At 39.6% G+C, this 21724-nt stretch overlaps 1 protein-coding gene across 7 annotated transcripts in view; it reads right to left on the reverse strand.

The window, feature by feature from the left end:
- RBKS (ribokinase) overlaps positions 1-21724 on the reverse strand; it is a 109853-nt gene that overhangs the window by 43057 nt on the left and 45072 nt on the right. For all 7 annotated transcript variants that reach the window (XM_069582881.1, XM_069582878.1, XM_069582880.1 and 4 more), the window contains 5 exons: positions 17506-17569; positions 16502-16564; positions 13155-13319; positions 5547-5638; positions 229-417 (listed from right to left, as the gene is read on the reverse strand). In XM_069582881.1, coding sequence (XP_069438982.1) covers positions 229-417; positions 5547-5638; positions 13155-13319; positions 16502-16564; positions 17506-17569 — 573 coding nt within the window. The remainder of the gene's footprint in view (positions 1-228; positions 418-5546; positions 5639-13154; positions 13320-16501; positions 16565-17505; positions 17570-21724) is intronic.

Below are 21724 nucleotides of genomic sequence, written 5' to 3' on the forward strand. Positions count from 1 at the left end.
CATTTTATGGAAGGAACTGATTCAGAGAGGCTAAGGGACTTGTATAAAGTCCCACAGTGGGCTAGAGAGGGTTAAGATACAGTTCTCCAACCTGATTGATTGTTCTTCTCTTCCAACATATTACCTCTTAGGGCCTCTACCGCATGATGCAAAAGTTCAAGTGCAGTATCTTAGTTACTAAATGATGATTTTCAAAGGCCAAAAGGATTCTGAAATTGAAAAACCTACCGTAGTATCCACGGCCTTGACTTTCTCTGTGGGAATGTGCTTTGGGACAGGTTCTGTCTGTGATAGCATCACGCATCCTTCAGCACCTAAGGTGATGATTACGACCTGGCAGCCCCTTTCCAGGAGCACCAGTGCAGCCTTCCCAGCATCTGTGGGGCTGCCGACCTCAAGGCCAGTCAGAATCTCAGCCTGAAATACACAAAAGAGAAAACAAACAGTGTTGAGAATAAGTGACTGGGTCCACTTCTAGATTAGATCTGTTTCTCTAGGAGATGTCTCCCTTCTTTTTCATAACAACCAAGGCCATGGCAAACACTGGTGGATACTGGCTCAGGAAAATAAATGAAATAATAACAGTGACAACAAAAAAGCTACAAAAGATGTTCCTGGGACAACTGGGAAAATTTGAATGTGGCCTGAATATTAGATGATAGTATAGAATCACTGATAATTTTCCTAGGTGTGATGATAGTATTGCGGTTCCTCTTAGGAGATGCAAGCTGAAGTGTTCAGGGTTGAGGGATCATGTCTGCAGCTTACTCTCAAATAATTCAACCAAAACAAAAATAAATACATACGGGGCAAAATGGTAACAACTGATTAGGTGGAGAGGATATGAGTATTCATTGCCCATTCAGCTTTTTCTTATTTATGATGATTTTCATAACAAAGAATTAGGGGAAGCAAAGAGAATTTCACAAAAGAAAGAAGGGAAGGGGGAAGGGAGGAAAAGAAGGAAGCAAGGGGCCACTGCCAATGATTTTTGATGTAAATCATACCCATAACTTTCACACCTAAATCCTTTTAGTCCTTTCTTGGGCCATAATGCCTTTTTCATATTACTAGTTTGCAAACCATTCATTTCTTCTGTTTGTTTTGCTTGAGAAGATGGAAGCAGAGTAGGAGAGGCTCTGAAATATAGCAGAAAAAGCAATGTGCTGACATTCAGAGACCTCCACCTCTCACTCACTGTGGAAACTTCTCCAGGTCACATAAAACCTGTAAAATGTGGGGCTTGGACAGGATCAGTAGTTTCTCCCATAATATAAACAAGTCTCTAGCTGAAGTAGGGGTGAAGGGCTGCAGTCCGGCTTCCTTGCCCACTAGGTACCCAGCCAGCATCTCCAGGGAACCTTTATGGTTTTGAGATAAGCAGCTGAAAATACACTGGACTAGATGAATCATGTGATGCTTTTTGACTTAAAAAGTTTATAGCCAGATTCTGTCTTTTCTGTGTTAGAGTTTAATCATATACTATATTTACTTGAGAGTGGGTCTGTCCCTTCCTGTGCTTGCTCCAAACGTGCCCAGATTAACCCTTCTTGTTGCCTATAAATCATCTCAGTGTCTGCTCATTCTTAGCGTCAATTTTCCCAAGAGCACAGGTTTCACTAACCTCACCATGTATCCCCCGACCTGATCTTTTCCATAGACCCTTTCAGTCTGAGTGGGTTATACTGTGAGGCTACTTTCTATTTTCTTTTTATATAAAAGAAGGTTTGCATTGATCTTCATTACTGGGATCACTTATGTACATTGAGCTGGATGGTTCGTTTTCAGAAACATTGATTTCTTGTGGTTTTTAAAAAACCTTTTAAACAGCTATTCTTTAATGAAAAAATCTTGAACATGAAAAATAATGCATAAATCCTCATATACTTACCACCCACCTTTAATAAATTTTACTTTATTTTATTAAATTGTACTTCATTTTCTTCTAATATTTTTCTTTAAAAAAGTTAAATGATATCTTCCACATATATTATTTAGCAATGTAGCTTTCCTCTTAACATTTAAAAATTTGTGTTGATATATATAGCTTAAAAAAAAACTGCTCTGTATTCCATACTGCAAATATGCTACAGTTTAAACAAAATCTGTTCTCCTTTTCATGGACACTTTCATTTTTTTCCATTTTCCCCCTTTGTAAGCAATGATGTATTGGATATTCTTGATATTTATATGTAATCTTTTTTCCTCTAGCTGTTTAAAAATATTTTAATCTTCATTAAACTCCTTGATTTTATACAGTTCCAGTAAAATGTACATCAGTAGAAAGTTATATTTATTTACTTTATATGGTGCTTTTAATATACTTTTGATGTTTTGAGGGCTCATGTCTTTTCTCAATTCTAGAAAACACCCTGCAGTTTTTCCTCTACTAGAGTTTCTCTTCAGTTCCATTCTCGTCTTCCTTCAGTGCAGTTTGACGTATGTTGAAGCCTCTCAAGCTGTCCTTCTTTTTTCTAGTTTCCTCTTTAATAGTTAACTACTTTTCTTTCTGTACTGTTTTCCAGGAGAATTGAGTTTTCTTCCTCCAGGTGAACTGACCAAGACTCTCTTTCAGTTTGCAAATTCTTTTTTTTTTTTTGCAAATTCTTCATCCCAGTTTAATGTTTATCTTTCTATGAGTGCTTTAAAAATTTTTTCATTGACTGTTTTTTCATTTTCAAGACTTCTGATTGGTTGGTTTTCATATTCACATACCATCACTTCAGTTCTGTTTTTCTTTCACAATTTCTTCTTTTTTAAAAAAAATTTAATTGGAGGATAATTGCTTTACAGTGTTGTGCTGGTTTCTGCTAACACCAGTGTGAATCAGCCGCAAGTATACATCATGTTCCCTCTCTCTGGAACCGCCCCTCCATCCCACTCCATCTCACGTTTCTAGGCTGTCATAGGGCGCCAGGTTGAGCTCCCTGTGTTCTCCTTTTTTAATGAATGAGAATCTTGATCATGCTTATTTTAAAGTCTTTTTTGCACTGTTTTATTATTTGGATTTCATCTTGGGCAAATTCCTCTTCAGACTGTTGATTCTGCTGCATCTCTCGCAGCAGTACGTTTCTCCATCCGCAGGCTCACTGCTCGCAGTGAGGTGGAGCGTCTGAAGCTCTCACTCCCACCAGGCTTATCCCTGCCTTTCTAGTGGTTTAATGGCTGCATCCACTAGGTCCCCAAGGGTCTCTAAACCAGAGCGAGATGTTACATCGACAACAGGGAGTTCCTCTGCTGGGGTTCTTGGCGATACTGTACTGCCCGTCCAATCTCTACGTCATCAGTTGGCTTGGTTTTCTTTCTGATCTGAGGCAGTCTCTCTGTTCTCCTATCTCCACATGTTGGGAGCCTTCGATGTGTTCTCGGCATAGCAGCTTCCACCACTCTTTTTCCTTAGCAGGGAAGCCTTAGCCCAGCACTTCTGGTTTCCAGCCATGGGCACTGAGCCATGGTCCCATGAGTAGCACCCTTTCAGTGCCCATTACCCATCCAGCCACCAATGCCAGCTTCTGGGGTTGGAGTACAGCATACCCAGGGCTAAATGCTCTGTGATTCTGTTCCATTTCTGATCTGTAGCATTATTTATCTTGTTTTTGAGCTTGTAAGTATGTTTTTGTTGTCTCTTTTTATATTTATGTATCAGTGGTTTGTGTGTGGTGCACAAGGTGTATCTTAGAGCATGAATTTACATGATTATCATGATTAGAAGTCATCCATGAGAATGTTAAGTTAAAAATTTTTTTTTATTCCATGAAGTTTTTGAGGTCAGTTTCCTTAAAGACCAGAGTTCAATTCATTTGTTCATTCATTCCATAAGGATTTACTAGGTGCCAACTATGTTCCAAATATAATATAAAAGGTGATAATTTCCAAAGATAACTATCAAGATATTATCACATTGTATATGCTCTTTTCACACTGTGACAATGAAAATCTTCTGTTGAGAGGGTACCAGGGTGTACTTTCCTATGTATCATTAGAATGGGCTAGAAGAGACGCTGTGTGACTTACAAAAGTCACATAAAAGCTACCATGTCTTCTGCAGGGCTCTTGCACTCTCTCCTTCACCCTTCCTTAGGGGACTGGATCTAGTGGGAACCTAACTTCCATCTTGTGAGGAAGCCCAGGCCACAAGGAGAAGTGCTCTGGCCAGCAGCCAGCATGTGGGTGAAAGAAGCCTTAGATGATTCCAGCCCTCAGTCTTTGAGTCTTCTAGCTGAGACCCTCAGATATTACAGAGGAGAAATGAACCATTCTGGGTCCTGTCTCAATTCCTGATGCACAGAAACCATGATGGACATAAATAGTTACTGTTGTTGTAAGCCACTGGATTTGAGGGTAATCAATTATGCAGCAATGATAGCCATTGGATACAACAGTGAATAAGAGATGTCCATGCCCTTCCAGGAGAAGACAGAGGTATTGAATAAGGAATCTGAGCTGTGATGAGTGTTTGAAGAATAAACAGTGATGCTCTGTAAGTGTCTAACAGGGAAATCTCAACCAGTTTGGCAGTTGAGGTTAGTCTAACATCTTATTGTGAAATGGCCACTATCTCCCACAGTTTCTTTTTCCCAGCACAATGCTTGGCTGTGATGGTTGCTCAAAAATATTGCATAACCTATTTGTGGCTTCTTAAAATTATTCTCCTTGTGGCAGTCTTCTTTCTTATTTCCTTTATGTTCTTGAGAGATGAACTTAACCAAAAGGCAGATCAGGAAATCCTAAAAACCTCCATTCGGCCTTTGTACCAAGTGGAAAACTACTATTACAGTTTATTAATTATAAACTGTCTTTCTCTGTATGTTGCATTGTATAATAGGTCTTGCCTCACCATGGTGGGGGTGAGTGCTGGTCTAAAACTGTCTGGTCAATACAAGGGAAAGCATGGAAATTTTTTCCCTAAAATACTTCAGAATGAGTGGCATGATATGAATCTATATAGACATTTTATGCAGATATATACATTATGACCCTCAGATGGACTGAGAGGGTGGTTCCCCAACGGAGTGGCCACCAAGGTCTTCCCATGGCAGCAATGGAGAACCTGTGTCTGTCTACCAATGCAGTCACAGGGTCTGCACAACAGAATGAAGCAGATGCTACAGGGTTATATGTTAATTATTAATAGCTCTGCTTGATAAAATATAGGACTCTCAGTTCAACTTGAATTTCAGATAAACAACAAATAATTTTATAGTATGTTTAGTATATTATTTCTTGTTTGTCTGAAATTCAAGTTTAACTGGGTGTCATATTTTTGTTTGCTCTCTCTGGCAGTTCCAATGGTAATTAGTCCACAGACTATGGAATGATTAAATAAGAAAACAGAACATGGGTATGACTCAGGGAATCCTTTTTCTTCTAGGACTCACTACTTTCCTTTTTTCTACATCCCAGTCAACCAAAAAAATCTGTTTTCATTATGTCCAAGAATTCACATGCAATACAGTTCATGTGGTTAGTCCTGGATTCTTTGCTTTATCCACATACATGAAAGTCTTTTGGTCTCTCAAGGAAGGCGCACAACCTTCCTTCCTTACCTCACTTTCATTGCAGCAGAACACATCCGAGAGGGTGTAGAACTCGGGGTCCAGGTCAGCAATGGCAGGCGCCGGATTGAACAATGTTTTCACTACAAAGAAGTGAAAAGGGAGTTCTGTGGTTATCATTTTTAACATGGTGTGTTTGTGAACATTCAGTAAGGGAAACCCCCAAGTACAACCATTTTCCCCAGCAGATTGAAAAATCGACTTATAGATGTTATAGGTGTAGAAAAGTTTGGACTCTCAATCTCCGTGACAGCCTAGTATCAATTCCTTCTTATGTCCATTTGGTCTGCTTTTTACTTTACAACATTTCAGCCCCAAGGGCAAGCATCAGTATTTACAACTAAGGTGGTAACAAATTTCTGGCAAAGAGCAAGAAGAACATTAAAGAAGAATTTAAATGATGTGGCATGAAAGGACGCGTGCAAATGTGAACATGCAGGCTGGTGAACATTTTTGCAGATTACTTTAAGCACTTAGTCGCAAGGCAAGTTCGTAAATCCATTTTCCAGGAAAAAAATAAAGACATGATAGAAAGGAAACAATGAAGAGCTCAAAAATTTCCTGGTAAGGATAGTAAGTAGGAGGGTCATGTACATATGCATGTTTTGAGCACCTATTTTTTTTAATATCTTACAAATATATTCCACGTACTCAGGCAACCATGCACATTCACACAAAAGCTTACAATCTTGGCTTCTATGGGCAATCTGGGAACATAAAGACTGATAAAGGAGGAGAAATTCAATCAGAGGCTGAGAGCTAGCTCTGAATAGGAGACTACAAGGGGAGAATGGATGGGGACAGCAGAAAGAGGAAAAATGAGAATGTCACAGCCATCACAGTGTCAGAAGAAGTACATTTTTCAGAGGAAGAAAGTGAGCATCAGAGAGATGAGGTCAGCCTGAGGACACACACTGGGAGATGGTTAAGCAGGGTCCCTACCAGGGTCCTCTAGCTTGAAGTCTAGGGTTTAGACATTTCTCAAGCGGTTGCCTCTCTAGGCCAGGACTCTGTTCATAGCAACAGAAGCCCCCCATGCCAATGCACAGTATTTAACAATAGTCTTTGTTGTGGAACTTTGTAAACATTAAAAAAAAGTATTTAAAAATTACAGTCACAGGAAGTTCTCCTCTGTCAAAACACTTATGTATACACCAGAATACCTGACTAGGTTGGTCAGTCTTTTTTTAACCTTATTTTTAATTGGAGGATAGTTGCTTTACCACAGTGTTGTGTTGGTTTCTTGGTTGGTCGTCTTTTCCTTACCCAGGTCCACTGACTTATGTGTTTAGTAACTCCAGTTTACTATAAACCCGCAGAGTAAAATACTCTAGCTGCAGTCCTCAGAGACTCTTCTAGAACAGTGGTTCACAAACTTGGCTGCGTATCAGCCTCGCTGGGAGAGCTTATTAAAATGCCTGAATTCTAGGCTCCACCTTCACTGAATCAGAATCTCTGGGGGTAAGGTCAGTGAGTGTGCATAGTAACAAGTTCTGCAAGTGGCTCTCCCGTGGTTAGTTTGGTGCTGATCCATCCACGTTCCTGGGGAAGATGTATATCCGCACGTGGCTAGTGAAAGCTGTCCACTCCTTCCGCCTGGGGAAGCGAGCTGGTGTATGGCTGCACCTTCTTTGGTCTTACTCAACATTTTGGTTTCGTCGGTAGATGTTGACCAGCAGTTTGTAGGCCAACACTATTCACACATTTTCATTATTTTAGAATCTAGAATGTCCACCCACAGAAATTCTATGGTATACTTTTGGCTGCTCATATTTTTACACAGGGCTATTGTGAAGCTTAAATTAGAAAATGGATGTAAAAGCCCTGTGTAAACTGTAAAGTGTTGGACAAAAGTAAAGGATTATTACTGTTATTATACTGTCCTTTAGCCATAGCCCCATACCCCTGCCTGTCCACCCATCTTGTCTGCCTTCTGTTGGAGTTTGGATCCTGGCAAAAATCTCTCATTGGTTTACGCACTTCAGCAAGGTCTCAGAGATGTCAATTATGCATAAAGGCCCTCATTGCCCAGCATTCTAAAACATCCATTTAGTTTTTAGGTTTTCAAAACAAATATGTTGTTCCCTATTTTCTGCAGGCATAGAGTTGAAACACCATAGCTCACCCTATCTGATCCTCAATTCTGCACCCAGCAGCTCTGAACACAGGTTAAAGCAAGCTGTCAGGATGGAACAACGGGACAGAGTAATTTTTCTTATAAAAATTCCATTTTATTGCAAAAGAGCCTTGATCTAGTAATTCCTTTTCTAAACCTGTCCTACACACGCACACCCAGGCCTGCAAAGATGAGGTACAGTAGTGTTCATTCAGCTCTGCTTGTAACAGAAAAAAAAAAAACAAAAGAAACTAAGTATCTATTAGAGTAGATAAAAAATTATGACAAATACTCCCCACTGCTACTCAAAAAAATGAAGCAGATCTCTGGTTTGTCATAGAAAGACTTCTATAATTTATTTATAAGTAAAAAAAAAAAGTATTATAGTAAAGTCTGTGGTAAGATTCCCCTCTTCTTTTAAACAAAAGAAATAAAATATAACTATATGTGTATTTATATTTATACACTTAGAAGAGAAAAAAGTCTGAGAGGTTACTCACTAAATTAATAAGTGATTAGTTACAAAAGGCTGAGAATAAGTCTGACCACAGGAGATTTAATAAATCTGACCATAGCAGAGTAGCTGCTATATACCATGCAAAGACATAACTCTTAAAATATATACAATGTCTCACATCAAGAAACAAGTACACTCTGAGTGAAATGATAATGTCTTGGTTTCATTTCAAAATGATCCCAGGTATAAGTGAAACAAGATTGGCCAAGTGTTGATAATTGTTGAAGCTAAATGATAGTATATATGGGTTTACCATACTATCCTCTATATGTTCACATATAGTTGAACTTTTTCACAATAAAAAAAAACAAATTTTAAAGAAACAGTTACATTGAATTTTAAGCAATAATGGCTGGATTGAGAAATTCTGCAATTTAATTTGACTGTAAATACTGTATAAAAACCAGTCAAATCTTATTTGCCTATATCTTACTAAGGGGAAGCATTCTTACCAAAAGAAATTGAATACATAGGGTTAGAGTCCAACTAATCACTAAATTTAGGAGGAAAACACTGCCATAAAGAAAGGATCCTCTTTGGCTCATGCTACCATAAATAAGCATGGATACTTTACCATGATGAAAAAATGAAGAATCAGTAGATGGAACTCATCAAAGAAGAATGCAAACTTGTAATAGTCAAGATGGAAAAAAAATGATGTCATCCTGGAACCATGTGAAACTAGAGAACACAGGATGTGCAATGCCGTGGAGTAACTTGGAGCTGCAGAGGTGACAGACGGCACCCGACAGTAATTATTATTCATTACTATGTACAATGGACTAAACTCCCAATTGTCTTAGGCTGTTGATGGCTGGCACAGTAATATCAGTGAGGAACTGGTGAGGCCCAGGAAGGCAATTGTACACGCAAAGACAGGAAAATGAAGCTGACTCTTAATGATGTCAGCATGAAAGGCAGAGGCTGGATAGTTAAGAAGGGCCTATGAGCGAGCTCAGAGAAACAGGAGAAGACATCACCGTAAGTAAAGAAACCATGGGACAGCTGGGCTACCCAAAACACTGGCTAGGCAGTCTCTCACTCTAGAGCTTCTTCTCTGTGACTTGGGCAACAAAAACACCCAAAGCTTGGGTGATGTGCTGAACCATGTCATCAAAGTCAAGGTGGTCAGCCAAGAAGCCTGGTTTGCTAAATGGAAAAGGACTAAAGTGGCATTAAAAGATATTTTGTATCCTACCTAGAATTTAATTTCTTGGCGATCTTACAATTTCAATTATTTATAATTGTTCCTGTAATGTTCCATTTGCTTTAAAATGGATATAAAGACCAGAACCAACACGCATAATTTCATCACAAGCAGCTGCAGCACCAGCTCTGCTGTGGGCCTCCCTCACAACACTGTGACCTAGACAGGAGAGGGCTGCGGAGGGATCTCAAGTCATTTTTGACATTGCAGGTGTTGCGTAAAACCAATGCTTTCATTTTGGTAAATTCTGAGACAGTATATACAAAGATGGAGGGGGAACTTTCTTCTCTGTATTTTAACACCTGATATATAATCCAGTTGTACAATGTGTTTAGTTCAAACCTCATTGCTTATCAATAAAGAGATAAGGGAATTGTGAAATAAACCCATGGCAATGGGTTTATTGTCGTCAATGGATGACGACAATGATTTTACCATCTTTCTTGTAGATGGAATAATGCTGATCAGCACCTATGCCAGCCCTGGGCAATGGACAGGACACTCAGTGTTCAACAGATCTTCATTCTCTGCCTGTTCTGCTCTGTGATCAGCCCACTCTCACATTACGACATTAAAGGAATGTGAGGGCTCTCAGTCCGATTCCCATGTTTCACGCAAGAAACAGGCCCAGTGCAAGGAACTGACGTACTTGCATGAGGTCCTCCATTTAGTAAGTGATTTGATTCTGAATTCAAAGCCATACTTCATGACTCCTAAACCAGTGCTACTCTGCTGTACTATACACTTCTCTCAGGTGAGAATGAAGACACATTAAATTCAAACACACACGCACCCACACCACTCATAGTATAGAATCTAAGCTATGATAAGTACCAAATGGGGACCAGCTGGATACTAGACAAAGGCACACGTGTGCACAGTTGCTTGTGTATGTGTTTTATGTGGGCGGGAGAAGGCAATGGCACCCCACTCCAGTACTCTTGCCTGGAAAATCCCATGGACGGAGGATTGGGGCTGCAGTCCATGGGATCGCTAAGAGCCGGACAGGACTGAGCGACGTCCCTTTCACTTTCCACTTTCATGCATTGGAGAAGGAAATGGCAACCCACTCCAGTGTTCTTGCCTGGAGAATCCCAGGGACGGAGGAGCCTGGTGGGCTGCCATCTATGGGGTTGCACATAGTCAGACACAACTGACGTGACTTAGCAGTAGCAGTAGCAGGGGACACACTGCCGAAAACACTGTAGGGTCTTGTCTCTGTGACTTAAGCAGTAATAACACTGAAAGCTTAGGCTACATGTTGGAGAGTATTACAATTCATTGGTTTCACTTTTCTAGAGATACTCTTCATAAAGGCTCAGTTCCTTGAAATCAATGGGACACGGCAGTTTCTTTATTTAAAGTTTGCCCTAGGACACAGAACTTGGGTCTTGGAGTCTGGAATTGTGGTTTCTACAGTGACTTTGGTTGAGCTAATTACTTAACCTCTCTATCTTCTCCTCTTTAATTTGGGAGAATAATGCATGCCTTACTCTGTCATAAGGCTTTTCTGAGGATCAAATATGTATGAAAGTGCTTTCTAAACTGTAAAGTACATATAGGTGCAGGTATTGCTGCTAAGTCACTTCAGTCGTGTCCGACTCTGTGCGATCTCATAGACGGCAGCCCACCAGGCTACGCCGTCCCTGGGATTCTCCAGGCAAGAACACTGGAGTGGGTTGCCATTTCCTTCTCCAATGCATGAAAGTGAAAAGTGAAAGTGAAGTCGCTCAGTCGTGTTCGACCCTCAGTGACCCCATGGCCTGCAGCCTACCAGGCTCCTCCGTCCATGGGATTTTCCAGGCAGGAAAAATAGTCCCAATATTACAATATAAGAAAGATCATGCAGAATTTCCTGAGGCACGCTGGCTCTCAGGAAAAATGTGAAGTAGCCTAGGTGGACTGTGGCCCTCCATCGCCTACTCCTGCTCATTCCTGATGCCCCAGGTCCTCCAGCTCCTCAACAGAAAAACTGCCTGGCAGATAACAGAGGAAACACTGCTGGACCCCAACCAAACGACCGCCCGTGTCAGGCTGCCTGCCCATCCAGATAACTCTAGCCTCACCTGTGAAAGGTTAGCTCTTCCCCTGTGGTTGCTGTACCTTTCTCTCCTCCACGAGCTGGGTAGGCAACAGGCTATTAGACTAGGACGGAAGGAAGAGTCATCTCTGAGAAGCGAGGGATAGCAGGAAAAGAAGAGAAGTTACATGAGAACATGCTTTGACCTATACAAGGAAGATAAGAGCTTGAATGAAGTGGCTCCTTGTACTCACATCACCTGATTACGATGAGTGCAGTGTGGAGAATGTTCACCATAAGCCTTAGACTTTATCTGTGACACCCTAAGAAAACGTAACCAAATGAGTTTTGGCTCAAAATTCTTCCTGACAGCTTCAAGTCCATTAGAAATACATTAAATGTCAGTGAGAATTTGCCACGGCATGTTGTTTTGTCAAGAGGAAATTTGTTAAATCAGGACATACATTTTAAAATTCTCCACAAAATCATTTCGGTAACTTATTTTCCATTTATTGCTATGTAGAACACTTATACTTTGAGAGAAAGCACTTATAAACACACACACACACACACACATGCACACACTTTTTTCTTTTTTTCCTTTTTGTCTTGATGAGAAAGTTTGATCTGGAAAAGTCAGTGTGGTTCTCTCCCTATTTTCTTCTTAGTATAAGTCACAAAATTATGGCCACAATATCAAGAAGAAGCCACTGTCTTAGATAAGTGGCTACTTTTTGATTTTTTTCACTAAAGAGTGCTGAAATCAGGATATTATCCTAATTTTAATTTAAAAAAAGAAGTGAAAGAGGGAAGAAAATTGGTGTCTACTGAGAAGTACTATACCAAACTTGGCATCCTATTTTATTTTATTTCATTCTTAGAACAATTCTGTAGGAGAATATGTCTATATGCATTTAACAGATATGGCTCAAAAAAATCAGATAATTCTGCTAAGATTATAAAGCTAACAAGGAACAGAAATGGGATTCTAACTCAGATGATTTCCTATTAGTCAGTCATAAAAAAAAAAAAAGCAAACAGAATGAAACTACTTAGATTTTTTTCAAGTTTGTTATATGTTGGGCGTGAGAAGGGGAGTAGGTGAGAGAACAGATGAATCAAGATTAACCATGAGTTGACAACTGTTGAAGCTGGGTCATGGGTTTCCTTATAGAATTCTGCCTGCTTTTGTGTGTTTGAAAACTTCCAAAGCCTAAGATTAAACAAAACAAAAAGAGCTACTTAAAGGACATTGATAACATAGAAAATATTACATATAAATAATTTTTTGTTGTTTTTAGAAAAGATGATAAGGTTTTACAAAAAGGAGGAAGATTTAATCTTCAGTCCTTGAGCTGTTTATCCAGGGGCACCTGGGCAGTGATTCTCCATGACCTGCAGCTTAAACTCTGCTTCTCAGAATGGAACTCATTCTACTACTTGGAGTATATCTTGGACAAGGGGCTCTTTCAAAGATTCCAGTTACTACTTGAGTTATTTCTGCTAACTAGACTGGAGATTTATATTTCAGAATATCAGAAATGCTACTCGTGTTATTTCTCCCCTCCCCATTTGTAAGGTTTTCTAACATTATTGAGAACTACAGGAAGGCAGTGAATCTCAGATGGGAGAAAATATTTTACTGCAGAAAAATATGGCATTGCTTAACTTGAAAAGTTAACTTTCACTGAGACAGTGATAAAAGCTTTATAGAAAGAAAGACAAACATGTAAAATTACCTCCATTGCTGTGGGCTATTCTCAGGGCTTCCAAAGAAGTTGCAGGAGTTACTTCTAGCTGGCAGATCATTACTTTGGCCCTGCTAATGGCACTGGCTGCTTCCCTCAGGTCTTCTGTATTCAAAAGTAAATTTGCTCCAGCTACTATAACGATGATATTCTGGCCTATAAAGAATTTCTAGATGTTTATATTAAAAATCAAGCAAAATCAAGCAACAACATCCTGCAGTGTTACATTCACCCTTAGAAAACCATTATATAAAAAATGTGTTATAAGTATGAATTTTAATATTTCTAAGCCATTCAGGTTAAATTTTGTATTCCCCATGGACCTTCTTTTATATCTCTGTAGGAATCATATTATTCTTATCATCTTGAGCAAAATCTTAAAAAAAAACCCAGATTTCCCTTTCAGTATTCTTATGTACACAGAATATTAGCTGATAAGTTATACATAACATACTTAAAATAGTTTCTCTTATGGGAAATGGCTGATAAAGGTATATGGTAAAGGTTCTGAATCCTAAATGACAGATGTCATAATGATGAGTATAAACAGGAAGAAGCTTGCTTAATGCTAAAAACTAATGCTCTGTAGTATGCAGTCAGTTCATGTGTATGTCCCAGGGTATTCTGCAAAGTGATTTTGTAAATCAAAACACATTTTATAATATTAAACAGATAAAAACTGTACTAGGTAAGTAGGGAGACAGTGATATCTGGCCTGTACTGTACTAGATCAAGCAGAAGCAGGACTGAGGACTCTTGTATGCTCATCACTTGGAGCCACTCTCTACAGTCTGACCCAAGCGGGGGAGCGGTGGTGGTGCATTTTCTCTGTCAGGTGAAGTCTCCAGAGCTGTGCTGTCCCTTAGGGTAGTCATGAGTACAAGCCATGTGTGGTGACTGAGCCCTTGAAATGTGGCTCGTTCCAACTGAGATGAGCTTCAGTTGCATAATACACAGCAGATTTCAAAGACTGAGTACTAAGAAAAGAAGGTAACATAGCTCATTAATTTTAAAGAACATTTTGATTACATGTTGAAAGGATAGTATTTGGGGTTAAGTCAATATATTAAGATTCATTTTACCTGGTCCTTTATACTTTTTAAAATGTGACTAAAAAGGTGGCTCAGTGGTAAAAAATCTGCCTGCCAATGTAGAAGATGTGGCTTCGATCCCTGGGTCAGGAAGATCCCTGGGAGGAGGAAATGTCAACCCACTCCCGTATTCTTGCCTGGGAAATCCCATGGACAGAGGATCCTGGTGGGCTACAGTCCACCAGACACGACTTAGAGACTAAACAACAGTGGAAAATGTAAATTTATGGATATAATTTGCATTATAGTCTATAGGACAGCCTGACTCAGAGGGATGGGCTGCAGCAGTCTTTTGTGCTCTAGGCTGCTTGTGCTGATCATGTATAGACATGACCTAAAACCTCTTCCGACTACAGAACACGTGCCGGCCTGTCCTCTTACCACAGGTATGTGTGTTGACCAAGGAGGACTTGATAACGTGTGGGTGGTTCAGGGTAAACCCAATCTCAGTACTGGAAAAATTCAAAGTACCTGCATCCTGGAAGACAGCATACCTCCTCCCCTCTCTCCTCCAGTGACTTCATTCTCTTGGCCACTGTCCACTGCTGCTCTGTGCTGCTGACGGGTTTGGCCTGGCTTTGGCTGATGTGCGACAAAGCCCAAGACTACAGCTGTCTGGTGGACACTGTCATATGGCTAGCTCATTCATACCTCAAATTTAACTTGTCAGAACCACTACTCATCCCTCCACTTAAAGATGCTGCTTGTTGCCTCTCTGGCTATCTGTGTTAGCTCTTATCCCATATGCTGTAAACCAGACAAAGTTTACTGTAATAGGCAGCCCATACACAATATTAAATTATATCTTTGCATGGAAAACATGGTATTATGTCACCCAGATAAGGAAGAAATAGAACTTGACGATATCCCCAGAAACACCACCACCATCGAAATAGAGGATTCAGACAGGGAATGAGCTGTTGTTGAAAGTGATAATTACATAAGATATGGCTTAAAGTAATGGACACAGACTGTTAGGATGAAAACTTTTGTCTACTGTTTTTAAATAGAATATAATTTTTTGGGGTTGTTATTGCAACTTTGAGATCACTAAAGTAGACTGAAAATACCGTAATTTCTGTGATAAATGATTTTGTGAAACTGCATTATAAATAAAAGACATATTAGGACAGTTCAGTTCAGTCAAATCCTAATTTAATACAGTATACTCTGACTCCTCACAGTACAGTAGGTTCTTCTGTCCTAGGAGCTCCATGAAATGCTTGGTCCTTCTGAATATTGTGTGTGTGTGTGTATGTGCTCAGTCATGTCTGATTGTTTGTGACACCATGGACTGTAGCCTGCCAGGCTTCTCTGTCCATGGAATTTTCCAGGCAAGAATACTGGAGTAGGTTGCCATTTCCTGCTCTGGGAGATCTTCCCGACCCAGGGATCGAACCCTTGTCTCCTGCATTGGCAGGTGAATTCTTTACCACTAGCACCATTCAGAGGGTGGTGGGAAGCTCTCTGAATATTAACTCTGATTTAAAAAAAATCTTATTTAAGAGTTTTTATACTTAAAATAGTTGGCAGAAATTCTAAAAACTTTCCTTGAGGGTAAAGAGAAGTTACTGTTTCTTTTTTTGACTACACCTTGTGGCATGTGGGATCTTTGTTCCCCAACCAGGGATTGAACCTGCACCCTCTGCAGTGTAAGCATGGATTCTTAACCACTGGACCATGAGGGAAGTCCTGGAAGGTTACTGTTTTTAAAAGACACATTTCAACTATTGCAAGGTCCTGTGACAGACATGGTTGTATATATATACTTTTGAGATTTGATTGCTATTTAAAGAGCAGACAAAATTGAACACTAATGACAAGTTATAAGCAATTGGTTGCTGCCATTTGCTCAGTAAATATTCTATAAATATGATTCATCAACTTTCCTTTGCACCTATCTATTTACATGTATTTACTTAGTAACTGAAGTGACAGATGAATACTTAACTACTTTTAGAGATAAATATCAATTCTGGGTTCACATGAAGGGTAATGGGATGCTACAGAATATAAGTATAATTTTGAGGCAACTATATCACCTCATTTGTACTGGATGGACAATTTTGTATTTGAGCAATCAACTTAGGAAGTATAAATAAAAGGAAATATATATATTTAGATTGGAAAGACCATACATTAGGCCTTGGAGTGGTGGGTATGGTAAGAGATCCACAGGACCAGGCTGAAAAATGGATGTTTCTGCCCTAGTTCTGGAAACGATACTCCAATGTGCAAAACATATACCTTCACTATCGACAATGATAGAAGCAGCTCCTGTCGCAGCATCTTTAGTCTGATATGTAAATTCTAAAAGAAAAAAGAAATCATCACGTATGTACAGCCTGGCAGGGATAATCTATTTTTTAACAATTTCAATGCAACACTAATCCTTGGAAAAACTTTTTAACCTTTAACCATCTGGAATGATAAAAAAGAAATAAGTAATTAGTGCTAATTTATACTCATCCCCTACACAATGAGGAACACACAAGTCTTCACACTTCGTTGTGCCTTTTTTTCTACATTAGTGGCAGCCCAGTAAACCACCCCCGCTTCCAGTTCCTCCAGATTATTCACAGTTGTACATGTGCATTTTCCTAGACCACCATATTTCTTTTCTTCAGTGAAAGAAATGACAGACTTGGAATGAAAGACTAAAGGTCAAACTCATAAAATGAACTTGTTTGATTCTCTTCATTTTCATAAGCTTTGCATCTCATCAGGATTATGGTCTGGCGCGTAAATGGAAATGTTGATCAGGCAGCCTTTGGCAGCAGCAAAAAGCCCTGAGCTGGAGCCAGAGACCTGCATTCTAGCCCTAGCTCTGGCTCCAGCTTAGCTGTGTGCTCTTGGACACATTCAGAACCAATCTGGCCTTCAGTTTTCTCTCTTGTGAAATGATGGTATCAGCATCAGTGGTTTCTCAGATCATTTCCAGCTATGACATTCAATGACTTTTCTTAAAATATCTTCTGTGAATGCAGCACCTGTTTTCTCTTGTCACCTACTTTTGAAACATTTCTACGAGATGAAGGTTTGTAACCTCCTACCATTTTATTCCCATCTGGAGAAATGTATATGAAAGAAGTAACCAAAGGGTAGTCAAGCAAGATTAGACAAAGCTGAGCATAAAAGTTCTCTGACCACCAGGGGAGGATCTAATAACTCTATTCTATATTTGACTTTTCTTATAACCAGATTCCAGAAGAAAGTTATAATAACTAACTTTAAGAAAGATGAAATTTTACCTGTAGAAATATCATTCTGTTTTAAGTTTTCTATATAATCATTGCCAAAGGAATCTTTGCCAACCTGTACCAAAGAAATGATGAACATTAGATGTTTTACACTTAGTAAAATGCTATAATGTAGTTTTTAGAATACTTAGCATTTTAAAAGGGCATATCTGCACGGTACTTTATAAACATTAACTAATTAATCTTCTTAATGTAAGATGCTAGACTTGATTTCAACCCAAAGAATTGTTATATATTAATGTTCCATTTATATCCTGCCTAAAATGTGAAGCATTTAATGACTGTCACAAGTTCCATAGCTTCATTCTCATTTTGATCTGTTCATACGAAAATTCCCATTGAGACAGAGCTGTCCACCATCAACAATCCTCAATATTTATGAAGAATCTCAGTTATTCACACTATATATCTATACTATCTGTAGTATACACTGATATACTATAAATCACTATACATGAAGACAACTTTGGAATGACCTGCCTGGTGCTTGGGAATCTTCTTTATCTTCTCCTTTGACCCTGACATAGGGGGCAAAGAGGAGGGAATTTAAAAAGCCCTAGCTAGTTTGGGTAAGTTGGTACAGTTGAATTCTGTTGTTTAGCATCCTAGCATGCGTTCTGGTAATGATACTTCGGTTTTTCCTTTGGACTCTTCCAGTCATAGACAACATGAGTAGGGTGGCCTATTTGTTACAATTAGTGAATGTGTATTGACACATCATTATCACTTAAACCCCACAGCTTACGTTTGGGTCCACTTGGGTATTGTACAATCTTTGTGTTTTGACAAGTGTATAGACATGTATCCACCATTATAGTCTCATACAGAATTTGTTGTTGTTCAGTCACTAAACTGTGTCCAGCTCTGTGTAACCCCATGGATTGTATCACACCAGGCTCCTCCGTCCTCCACTATTTCCCAGAATTTGTTCAAATTCATGTTCACTGAGTCGGTGATGCTATCTAATCATCTCATCTTCTACCACCCTCTTCTTTTGCCTTTAGTCTTTCCCAGCATCAGGGTCTTTTCCAATGAGTACACTCTTGCTCTTTGCATCAGAATACATGTATATATAAAGCTACATATCTTATTCCTTTCATAAGAACAATATAGTCAACTGGGAGCATATCTCTGCCTAGGTTCCAATGTTTATTGTATTGAAATGTGGACAAAAAGCAATGGAGGTCTGAGTCCTATTTAAAAGGACTTTAAAAAGTCCTTTTATTTGTACATTACAGAGTGGCACAGATGACTTGTGCAATTTTTGTTCTTGTCGTTCAGTTGCTAAGTCATGTCTGACTCTTTGTGACCCCATGGACTGCAGATGCCACACGCCTTTGGCCTCCACCATCTCCTAGAGTTTGCCCAAATTCATGTCTGTTGAGTCGGTGATGCTATCTAACCATCTTATCCTCTGCTGCCCCCTTCTCCTTTTGCCTTCAGTCTTTCCCAGCATGAAGGTTTTTCCCAAAGAGTCAGCTCTTTGCATCAGGTGGCCATAAAAGAATGCCATCTTCCCTATTTCCTCTCCCACAAAATCTCTTACACATTCATTTATTCTTCTGGATTTACTTTAAAAAAGGATGAGAGAAGTGAACATCTTCCAATCTCCTTTGTTTACTTCTGACTCAAATGTAAGCCTCCTCCCCAGCACTTGGAAGTTGATAACCAGAAGACCACTGACAAAATGCGGGCCACTAGAGAAGGGAATGGCAAACCACTTCAATATTCTTGCCTTGAGAACCCCATGAACAAGCAAAAAGACAGGACACCGAAAGAGGAACTCCCCAGGCTGGTAGGTGCCCAATGCACTACTGGAGAAGAGTGGAGAAATGACTCCAGAAAGAATGAAGAGATGGAGCCAGGGCAGAAACAACACCCAGCTGTGGATGGGACTGGTGATGGAAGTAAAGTCGGATGCTGTAAAGAACAATATTGCATAGGAACCTGAAATGTTAGGTCCATGAATCAAGGCAAATTGGAAGTGGTCAAACAGGAAATGGCAAGAGTGAACATCGACATTTTAGGAATCAGCGAACTAAAATGGACTGGAATGGGTGAATTTAACTCAGATGACCATTATATCTACTACTGTGGGCAAGAATCCCTTAGAAGAAATGGAGTAGCCATCATAGTCAACAGAAGAGTCTGAAATGCAGTACTTGGATGCAATCTCAAAAACGACAGAATGATCTCAGCTCGTTTCCAAGGCAAACCATTCAATATCACAGTAATCCAAGTCTATGCCCTGACCAGTAATGCTGAAGAAGCTGAAGTTGAATGGTTCTGTGAAGACCTACAAGACCTTCTAGAACTTAACACCTCAAAAAGATGTCCTTTTCATTATAGGGGACTGGAATGCAAAATTAGGAAGTCAAGAAATACTTGGAGTAACAGGCAAATTTGGCCTTGGAGTACAGAATGAAGCAGGGCAAAGGCTAATAGAGTTTTGTCAAGAGAACACATTGGTCCTAGCAAACACCCTCTTCCAACAACACGAGAGAACTTTACACATGGACATAACCAGATGGTCAATACTGAATTAGACTGATTATATTCTTTGCAGCTGAAGATGGAGAAGCTCTATACAGTCAGGAGAAACAAGAGCAGGAGCTGACTGTGGCTCAGATCATGAACTCCTTACTGCCAAATTCAGACTTAAATTGAAGAAAGTGGGGAAAACCACTAGACCATTCAGGTATGACCTTAATCAAATCCCTTACGATTATACAGTAGAAGTGACAAATAGATTCAAGGGATTAGATCTGATAGAGTGCCTGAAGAACTATGGATGGAGGTTCATGACATTGTACAGGAGACAGTGATCAAGACCATCCCCAAGGAAAAGAAATGCAAAAAGGCAAAATGGTTGTCTGAGGAGGCCTTACAAACAGCTGAGAAAAGAAGAGAAGCTAAAAGCAAAGGAGAAAAGGAAAGATATACCCATTTGAATGCAGAGTTCCAAAGAAGAGCATGGAGATATAACAAAGCCTTCCTCAGTGATCAGTGCAAACAAATAGAGGAAAACAACAGACTAGGAAAGACTAGAGATCTCTTCAAGAAAATTAGAGATACCAAGGAAGAGTTCATGCAAAGATGAGCACAATAAAGGACAGAAATGGTATGGACCTAACAGAAGCAGAAGATATTAAGAAGAGGTGGCAAGAATACACAAAGAACTATACAAAAAAGATCTTCATGACCCAGATAACCATGATGGTGTGATCACTCACCTAGAGCCAGACATCCTGGAATGAGAAGTCAAGTGGGCCTTAGGAAGCATCACTACAAACAAAGCTAGTAGAGGTGATGGAATTCCAGGTGAGCTATTTCAAATCCTAAAAGGTGATGGTGTTAAAATGCTGCACTCAATATGCCAGTAAATTTGGAAAACTCAGCAGTGGCCACAGGACTGGAAAAGGTCAGCTTTCATTCCATTCCCAAAGAAAGGCAATGCCAAAGAATGTTCAAACTACTGCATAATTGCACTCATCTCACACGCTAGTAAATTAATGCTCAAAATTCTCCAAGCCAGGCTTCAACAGTATGTGAACCGTGAACGTTCAGATGTTCAAGCTGGATTTAGAAAAGTCAGAGGAACCAGAGATCAAATTGCCAACATCTGTTGGATCACTGAAAAAGCAAGAGAGTTCCAGAAGAACATCTATTTCTGCTTTATTGACTATGCCAAAGCCTTTGATTGTGTGGATTGCAACAAACTGTGAAAATTCTTCAAGAGATGGGCATACCAGACCACCTTACATGCCTCCTGAGAAATCTGTATGCAGGTCAAGAAGCAACAGTTAGAACCAGACACGGAACAACAGACTGGTTCCAAATTGGGAAAAGAATGCATCAAGGCTGTATATTGTCACCCTGCTTATTTAACTTATACGCACAGTACATCATGTGAAATGTTGGGCTGGATGAAGTACAAGCTGGAATCAAGATTGCTGGGAGAAATATGAATAACCTCAGATATGCAGATGACACCACCTTAATGGCAGAAAGTGAAGAACTGAATAAGCTCTTGATGAAAGTGAAAGAGGAGAGTGAAAGAGTTGGCTTCAAGCTCAACATTCAGAAAACGAAGATCATGGCATCTGGTCCCATCACTTCATGGCAAATAGATGGGGAAACAATGGAAACAATGACAGACTTTATTTTGGGGGGCTCCAAAATCACTGCAGATGATGACTGCAGCCATGAA

Source organism: Ovis canadensis, chromosome 3 (genome assembly GCF_042477335.2).
Source record: "Ovis canadensis isolate MfBH-ARS-UI-01 breed Bighorn chromosome 3, ARS-UI_OviCan_v2, whole genome shotgun sequence".
Taxonomy (NCBI): Eukaryota; Metazoa; Chordata; class Mammalia; order Artiodactyla; family Bovidae; genus Ovis; species Ovis canadensis.